Source organism: Zootoca vivipara, chromosome 14, assembly GCF_963506605.1.
Source record: "Zootoca vivipara chromosome 14, rZooViv1.1, whole genome shotgun sequence".
NCBI classification, from domain to species: Eukaryota; Metazoa; Chordata; class Lepidosauria; order Squamata; family Lacertidae; genus Zootoca; species Zootoca vivipara.
Genome location: NC_083289.1, coordinates 51,288,633 through 51,297,994, shown reverse-complemented (window position 1 = coordinate 51,297,994; position 9,362 = coordinate 51,288,633). Strand labels below are relative to the sequence as shown.

Below are 9,362 nucleotides of genomic sequence, written 5' to 3'. Positions count from 1 at the left end.
AAGGTCTGAGGGACAGTGGAGCGGCCCCCTGCTGAAAAGTTTGCTTACCGTTGCTTTAGTGTATATATCCCCCTTATGCTTGTCCGTTTGTGTGTGTAGGGGGTACCGTTTGTGTATATGCCTGTGTGTGTAGAGCGAGCTTTTAGTGCCTATCCCCCTCACCGTGTGCGCGCGCGCGTGTGTGTGTAGGGCATATACACCGTGTGCGTGTGTGTGTGTGTGTAGGGCATATACCTTTTTGTGCCCATGCCCGTGCCCGTCTGTGTGTGGCCATGATGCCCCTCCGTTCCCTAGGCTCAGCAGCAGCAGCAGGGATGGCGGCCAGGCGGCGCCGAGGGCCTGCTCCCTGAGGCGCCATTTCTGCCCCCCCTTCCCCTCCACCTCCGTCAGCCCACGAACACGCGCGCGCGCGCGGCCGCCGGGGCGGACGAGGGAGATAGGGAGCGAGGGAGGGAAGGAGCGGGCGGGCGGCGCCGAAAGGGGGTCCGTGTGGGCGGCGCCATCCGGGAAGAAGAGGCGGCGGCGGCGGCGAGAGGCGAACAAAGAGCGCCGGCAGCCGCGCCAAGCGGAGGGAGCGTGTGGGCCGGCGGGGCAGGGGCCATGTCGGGCACGGAGCCTCCGAAGCCGGGGCCGCGGGGCCTCCTGGGCCTCCTGAACCCGCGGAGCTGAGGCGGCGCTGCTGCTGCTGGCCTTGCCCCCTCATGGCCGTGGGAAGGGGCAGCTCCTCCGGGTGAAGGAAGGAAGGAAGGAGGTGGCGCGGCGCCCCTGAGGGGAGAAGGAGGCGGCGGCGGCGGCGACCGGGGGAGGCGGAGGCGCCTTCTCTCCTCGGGCCGGGCATGGCGGCGTCGGCGGCGGCCGGCGTGAGCTACTCTCCTCCGTGGTGGGTGAGCCTCCTGCACCGCCTGCCCCACTTCAGCCTCCGCTGGGAGGCCGTCGGCGACGACTTCCGACCCGAGGACGCCGAGTACCAGCAGGTGAGAAGGAAGGAGGGAAGGGGCGGCTCACGACTCGGCTCCCTCTGTGTGGGGGATGTGTGTGTGTGTGTGTGTGTGTGTGTGTGTCCGTGCGAAATACACCCACACAGAACCCATGAGTAGATTTCTCGGCCGCTTCCCCTCGCCCGAGCCAACCCAAAGAGACCTGCAGCCAACAGACCAGATTTATATATTGCCAGTCCCTTCCTCTCTCCCCCCCCCCTTTCGGGCTTCGTCTGTTTATATTTAATTCATTTACATTAATTACCCGTCCACTCTCTCACGCTCCGTGCTTGCTTGGTTTATATTTATTTATTTAGTTATTCAGTTACATTTATTTATATTATCAGCCCGCACTCCGAATCCCTCGGCTTTGTTTGTTCAGACTTGTTTATATTTATATATTTACATTGGCCATCCACTCAATCTCTCCCTTTGCTTGCTTGCTTGCTTGCTTTATTTATTTATTTAAATTACACTATCCAACCACACACTCTCTTTCCCCCCATGCATGCTTTATTTATTTATGTTTATTTGTTTGTATTATCAAGTGCACTCTCACCCTTCCACTTTGTTTATATTTATGCATTTATATTCATCAACAGACTTCTCTCCCCCCCTCCCCTTCCTACCTTCCTCTTCTCTCCCTTTGATTTTATATGTTCGTTTATTTATGACTGTTGTTCTTAATAGTGATTTTTCAGAACACAATGTCCTCGCTTTGTACAACAGTGTGGTTTTCTTCATACAGGGATTTGCTGGTGGGGAAAGGACTGACAGGCTCTGTTTTTATTTATCTTCTTCTAACAGCCCCTTCCTTTGATTTGATTTGATTTCCATTGCTTAGAAAGATCCTAAGCCACCCTTCATCCAAAGGGACTCCAGGACTGCATGCAATAATAAAAAATACAATGCAGTAATAAGAGCACCATATAATGAAATAGGATAGCGTTTCCCCTTGTGAGTGGCAGCTGAAGTGTGGGGCAGAGACTATCCACATCCCTTCATTTCAACCTCCAACCTCCACTTCCCTCATTCTATCCCATATGGTCCCCTTCCCCGGAAATCTTTCTTTTTCACTTCCCTTTGTTTTTATTTATCCTCATTTAACCCTGTACCTTTTCTCTCTATCTCCCCTTACCCAAACCCCATATATGCAGGCAGGGAATCTCAATTCAGACAGAGGGGAGTTTCATATTATCCCCATTTTATATTTATCTCTCATCCACATCTCATATTTTTTCATATTTCCCCATATTGCACACATTTCCCTGCATATACAATCTCCCCCATACTGGTACCATCTCTGTCCACACTTCACACACACACACACACAGAGAGAGAGAGAGAGAGAAAGAGAGAGAGCCAACATTTCCTCCACATATACCCCTAATTAATGTTAGAATTTTGAGGGGAGGTGCAATAGTGAAACTGACAAGTCCATTCCATACCTTCTAAAAAATAACAACCGAGGGGGTTGCCAGTTACAGGTAGGTAACTGAGGGGGTTGTCAGAAAAGGAAAGAGCCTCTATCTGAGGATAGGCTTTTATACATGTAGTCTCAGTTTCAAAGGAATTTTGCTGTAACCCTTTTAATAATCTTTTCCAAACCTCATCTCCCCCCCCCCCCAAACTCCCTACACTCGCTTTCATATAGTGGTTAGGCTGAGGAGACATTTTCCTGGTAATATAATTTTCTGCATTTATGTGCACCTTTGCCTTTCACTGTCTTTCATTTATCTCCATCGTTTCAGTCGCACACCCCCCCCGGGCCTTGTAAGTATAATATATTTAGCACCCTGAATATAGGGGGGGGGGGCAGAGAAGAAAGCTAAATTTAACTTTTCTCCATGGCATGTTTGTTTTCTATATGCAGGGAGTTTAGTTTGTTGAGAGCAAATTCCGACAGGCAGTTTCCTGATTGCCTTACTGTCAAACATAAAAATGTGGGCTTCAGAACAGCCTTCCCCAACTTGATGCTCTGCAGATGTTTATGGGCTACAGCTTCCATCATTGTAACTATTGGCTGGGCTGGTGAGAGTTGGAATCCAGGTTGGAGAAGGCTATTTCAAGCCTTAGGATAGTTTGGAACAGTTCTTGTTTTTATCCTCCACATCTTTCTCCTACATTTCTCCAGTTCTCTTTCTTATAGCAGTTCCAGTTGAGGGCAGTTCTGCCTTGGCTCCTTTGTATTTACTGTCATCACCTCTTCTCCTTTGTTTCACCCCACTCAGTCACTGCTACCCAAAACAATTGGGGGAAATAGACCCAAAGTCTGTTACACACCAAAGTATTTGGGGCTATGAAAAGAGCTGTTCCCCTCCCCCCCCGCAAATATTTCTTGTGATGTTACTGCTGAGAAAGGAGTGCCTCTTCCCAGTTGCTTTGCCTCCATACAAGAAGTTGAGTAAGAGTGACTGTAGCATAGAGACATCCTGTCTGAACCTGCTTCCTTGGGGATGAAATTTGGGGTGTTACCAATTTTGCACAAACCCATCCATTTTGCCTCCCATCTTTTCAAATCTAGATATGCAGAGGTAGCAGAAGCGGGATTAATGCTTGGAGGTTGAAAGCAAGTCTCTGTTGTACTGGGATCTTTTTTACCCATTTTGTGCATGTAGAACTTTAATCCATGTCATTACGTCATTTAGTTCATGTCATTACATCCTAGGAATTTGGGTAGGACTCTGGTGGTAGTGGGAAAGTCTTCCAAATTGTATTTTACACTTTGGTTTCATCATGTATATTTGCTTCTATTGGTGTTAGTCTTTCACAGGGTGGATTTGATTTAAATCAAATTGATTTAAATCACGATTTAAATCACGATTTAAATCACTAGTCAGTAAGGCTTGATTTAAATCATAGTCGATTTAAATCACATGAAAAACTTAAATACTGTCCACTCCAAACAATCAGAAAAATATTGTTTCTATTCTATTCACTGAACTTCTTGAAACTTAGCACTGAAGGGGTTGTTTCTGTATTCATAGGTTTGTAGAACAATAGGATTAAGGTCTTTTTCTCAACTCTGTTCATGTTATAACATTTTTGCTGTGAAGAAGAGGCATGTGATCTCTGTTGAGTCAAATTCAGTTTTGAGAACTGCAAAAGTAAACCAAGCATCTGTGATAATATCTTGTAGGCAGAGAATCTGCCCAATAATCTTACAAAAACCTCTGGAAGAGCATGACATTGTGAATGGATTAATGGCATTTATTTACCCCAAAAAATAAACATATACAACCTTATTCTACATAATTAAAAAACTAATCTTTATTTCATGATGGAATAACCTTTGGATGGTAATATATTTTCCTCAAAAAGCATTTTATTTTAAAAAATCAGATTTAAATCAAAAAAATCGATTTAAATCAAAAAAATCCGATTTAAATCAAAAAAATCCGATTTTTTTTTATTTTTTTAAAAAAATCATTGATTTTTATCCACCCTGGTTTCACAAGACTTATGTTCTGGGTATGTATCTAGGAAAACAAAAGGAATTTCACATTGAATTGGGCAAATGGTACATCTAGCCCACTCTTTGGTCTTGTACTGTAGTTACTTGGAAGCCTATTGTCACTTAGGAACAGCTTGCTGTATACTGCTTTTATTAAAATTGATGACTTACTATATTATAGCTCTTTGTTGAAATTACAAGGTTTATTAATGGAATACTCAATTTTCCCACCAGCACAAACAATTGGACCTGAAATCTCTGCTCTTGGTTTGACTAGCCTTCTAACTGAAATGCCTTTTACTTTTGTACCCTTCTTGCTTGCTGTCATTTTTTGAGTGGAGCTAACATGATTGCTGCCCTGTATAGCCATGATCTTTAGCTTGGAAAACATCATTTTGCACCTCTTAGTGCACTTGATTACCTAAGGTTCAGCAAAAACCAAGCATAGAAATGGTTGTGTATCTATGCCTCCCTCTTGAACCTTGTTTCATGCATAAAGGCATTAAAGCAATCTGTTGACAAAATTTAAAATGAAGTGCAAAATAATTAAGAACCTTGCTTCCAGCCCAACCTTTTTTCTGTGTGTATTGTATGGCTTTCATTTATTCCAATAATTTGCTTTGTGGAGGAATATAGGCACATGAAGGGGAATTCTCCTTATTCTGTAGTGATACCAGTTGTGTGGCCTAAATATTATAGCCTGTCATTGATACAAAAAGTGGCACCTTCTTGGGGGAATGAATTAGATAGCCCAATTGATATTTACCTTGATATGAAACTTGCTTCTCTAGGCTGTTTTCCATGGTTCATGTTTTCTGTTGCAATAAATGTATTGCAAGATCCTTAAATGCATGAGCCTTTGAAGGATCTGGATATAAAGAATCGGTTAGGTTATGAAGATTAAAGATGTGTAATCTATTGAACAAGTGTGAATGCAATTTCAATAATTGGTGCATTAAAAAAATACCTATACTGTATCTGTGATTGCAATTGAAAACTCAAGACTTTTGTCCATTCTTGGTATGTTGTACCTTTGTACTGTTGAAGTGACTTTCAACAGTACCAGAGTAGGGGGAGTGAGAGGATAAATTGAGGGACGACTACCTTACAGGAGAGAAGAATGTGGTTGCAGTGGTTGCAATTGTGTACTTATTTGTGTAATGATAAACCCTTCTAACTTTTCTGTGCTGAAGATGTCTAACTAGGTTCTGTTGCAGAGAAAATTTTCAATTAAGTTGGCCTGCTGAGAAATTTGGGGTCAGTTTTTCAGATGCTCTTTTGTGCACTTAAGTGAGATAAGCATTTGCATCTCCTGTAAAATTTCTGTTGAACTTCCTGCTGGATGCAGTTGTATGCATTTTGCTGTTTCAGATCTAGCACTGTTTTTTCCTGTTTGTGTCCTGTCATGCATTGTGGGCAAGACATAGAAGACCACATAAAGATCAGTCAGTTGACATTACAAGCACACCAAGCAAGTTTCTCTAAACAGGAAAGTTTACCTGCTTTCTCCTCAGTTAACTCTTGATTGTGACTGAATGCTTGAAAGTTTAAAGTGTGTTAAGGGTTTATTAAGTTGCAAACTCTGGACAAAAGGCTGCCCTCTTATTTTATTTATTTTACTTAGTTTTTAATTTAATTTCTATAGCATTTAATATATTTAAAAATATATCTAAGCAGTGTGCAAAAAACATAAGCAACAACGACAGCTTACTGTAAATATTACAAAAATACAGTTACATATAAAAATGTTACAAAGTTACCAATATATCAAGATCAATTCATTTTTCTTCTGACACACCCTCCCTCTCCAGGTTCTCCAGGTTCTCACCTGGGGTCCAGATTCTCACCTCACCCACAAAAGTCTCAGAATGAGAAGAGATCCTGGAAACAGCAGTCATCTCTCTAGTCTCTCACTATAAACTTGCTTTTTATGGGCAGGCCCATAGTGGATGGTCCTGCCTCAGGCTGCCCGCAGCTGTCTCCACACCCAGTGTATCAGGTTTGTCAAGTTTCCCAGGGGGTCGGGAGGATGTGGAAAGGGACCCCCTCCACTCATCCATCTCTTGAGGAAATATGGTCCATGCAGTCTCTTGAGGTGGCAGGAAACATTCTATATGGTGGTAGTGTTTTTAAATCTAACTATAGGCTAGAACTGGGCTTGAGGTTTTGGTTATGCCTTTTATTGATAAGTGAGCCAATTTTATCTCCTGAGAACTATAGTGTAGACATGAATTTTGCAAGCTGCTTTTTAGGTAAAGCTTGGCTTGTTTTTTTGCAACTCCTAATGTGATAGTAAGGCATAAATGTTCACTTTTGTAAAATATATCATTTTAACATATTTTGCCTCATTGTAAGGGAAAGAGCCTGCATAGCATATACCAGTTACTGAATGAGTTTGGATGTCCTTCCCACCGTATGTGGGGTTTAATGTTGTACTCATTTTGCTGCTTTGAAGTAAGCACCCTTCCTCTATTTTAAGGAAGTCCTGGGGCTGTTCTCTGTGTGCGCACGTGCACACTGAGCTTTTAACTGGTGATAAACCCTCATGGAATGGAATGACTGCACTGCGTTTAGTTCTGTTTCTCCTCTCTGCAGAGAGACTACATAGCAGCCTTTAATTTGCCTGGAGAAAGAGGAGATGGTTGTGTACTAAGCATCTAGCTCTGCTGCATTCTGCCATTGAGACCTGATGTGATCTTTATTGTAAAAATGAAGTTGCAAACTAACTGGTGACTCTTGGTTGACCTTTTCTATTGTGAAAGCCTAGTCCCCTTAGTCTGTTTGATCCAAGCTATTTGAAAGCTTTACATGTCAACATCAGCACTGCCTTTGATTCTTTTCCTTGTCACAAAACGCACCTCCATCCCACTTGGCTTCCCCAGGACTGTCCCTTCACGCTTTTTCACCTCAGTATGAATGTGTCAAAATGTCAGTGTTTCAGACACAACATTCACATTGTGTGTTGTTGCAAGACCATATAGTATAAGGATGTAAAATATCTCCCGTTTTCATTGATATAAGGTGATGCTGCTGATTCAAAGGTAGCAGCATCTGAAACTATCTTCATATACCTGCCAGTACAAATGAGTAGGGTTCTTGTACCTTATGTTTTCATGTTTATATGTACCTACACATGAAGGTATTTCCCTTTAATCTTGGAACACACAGCTTTGTTTTCCTTTCTTACCGCTTCTCCAGCTTCCATAGTCACTTCCTTTTTTCCATCCATCATCGCTAGAGAGTTAAGAGTGTGGGAAGGTGAAACACGTGGAGCTATTCTTAATCCTTCCCCTTTTTTTCCAAGGGAAGCTCCAAGCTTCACCTGACAAATGATGTTGCTGAACTTTGAAGTACGTTTGGGGCCAGCTTGGCTGCAGGAGTTGCCGGAAGGAGGCGTACAAGGCACCACCCAGCAGTCTTACAGAGTCCAGATTTGTGTAGGGTTTACTCCAGTCATCCCCAAACTGCGGCCCTCCAGATGTTTTGGCCTACAACTCCCATGATCCCTAGCTAACAGGACCAGTGGTCGGGGAATATGGGAATTGTAGTCCAAAACATCTGGAGGGGCGAAGTTTGGGGGTGCCTGGTTTACTCCTTAGTCTTTTCTTCTCCCAAATATATCCTGCAAGGCAGCGAAGGGCAGTATTTGAAATTAGCCAGGCACCAGGTGCATTTTGCACCTGGCTTTTGACCACTTGGAACCAAGTGAAGATTACTAGGTGCCAAGATGGCACCTGACATCTCTGCCATCTGGGGATCATTGGATCTGGACTGGTTTCACACACTAATACCCCATCTTGTAGAATTCTATCATATTATGGTCCCTTTATATGATCATATTCTGTAGAACATTCTGAAAGATGAACCTCTACCCCTTCTCTGCCTTCTTTTCCATTCAGTATGAATCACTGATATAGAAGCATTTACCATAAGATATGTCATTTTCTTCCCTTTTTTCACAGTTTAATCTCTGAGTCATGTTGCAAGGCTTCTTTCTTAATAGTGAATCATAAACCCAAAGATAAGGATAAGGAGGAGAGCAGAGCCAGTGCTTCTTATAACTTTGTGCCAATAATACTCTGCTCTGTTTCTTACCAACAGATTTTAAAAATCTGTAGTACATGACAAGCCTTACAGTGTTGGGCTTAGACAACCTCTAGGGATGTACACAAATAAATATTTCTCCACCCACCCCAATTTTTGCTAAAGTGAATTGGATTCTGTTGATTTGCTGTGAGTATAACTGTACAGAAGCTTCCAGTAGATGTGGTCAGATAAGTTGCAAGTAGCTCTTGTTCAGGAAGTTAAAAAAATGATCAGTGTAGCAGTGACTGCTTAAGTGAACTTAAGAGTGACTGCTGCTTTAAACCATTTTTTTTCTAACAGGAGTCCTGGCAGGAGCTGTTTACATATTTCATTATAATTGTGTTTTTATCTACAGTACTGTGCCCAGATATATGGCGTTTTATAAATCTCCTAAGCTAATTAGGGGCCATACATTTGCCATATGCAAGCTTGTCAGTGCAACTTAAGTCTCTTTGTGTAAAAAGGGTTGCTTTTTCATGGGATTAGATAATACAATTTTTGCCCAGATTTTGATGTCTGCCCACAATTATCAAATTATGTTCCTTTGCAGTTTTGTTTGGTTATCAAACTGGAGATTACATGGCCAGTTTTTATCCTGTGAAAATTCTTCTGTTTCCCTATATGTGGTGGGTGTCAGTCTCTTAAATGTGGTAATAATATAAATCTGGGTATTGATTGCACAAGTGTGTGATAACCAGTAGTTGCTGTAAAAATTCTGCTATCGTGTCTGGCTTTAGCAGGCGAATTTGTCTTCATTGTACTGAGCAAATGCCATGAAGTAACTATGTAGTGTTTAAACACAGGGCATCAGGGTTCAAGGTTTTTCTCAACTGCTAGAATTTGAA

The 9,362-nt window shown here is 42.6% G+C and overlaps 1 protein-coding gene across 4 annotated transcripts in view; it reads left to right on the top strand.

The window, feature by feature from the left end:
• Positions 1 to 525: 525 nt before the first annotated feature.
• Positions 526 to 9,362, top strand: part of TTYH3 (tweety family member 3) — an 85,790-nt gene continuing 76,953 nt past the window's right edge. For 2 of the 4 annotated variants that reach the window (XR_004693527.2, XM_035130510.2), the window contains exon 1: positions 526 to 974. Coding sequence is in view for 3 of the 4 variants with exons in the window: in XM_035130510.2 (XP_034986401.2) it covers positions 837 to 974 (138 nt within the window). In the remaining variant the exon portion in view is untranslated. The remainder of the gene's footprint in view (positions 975 to 9,362) is intronic. The other 2 variants (XM_035130512.2, XM_035130513.2) reach the window with 1 other exon arrangement.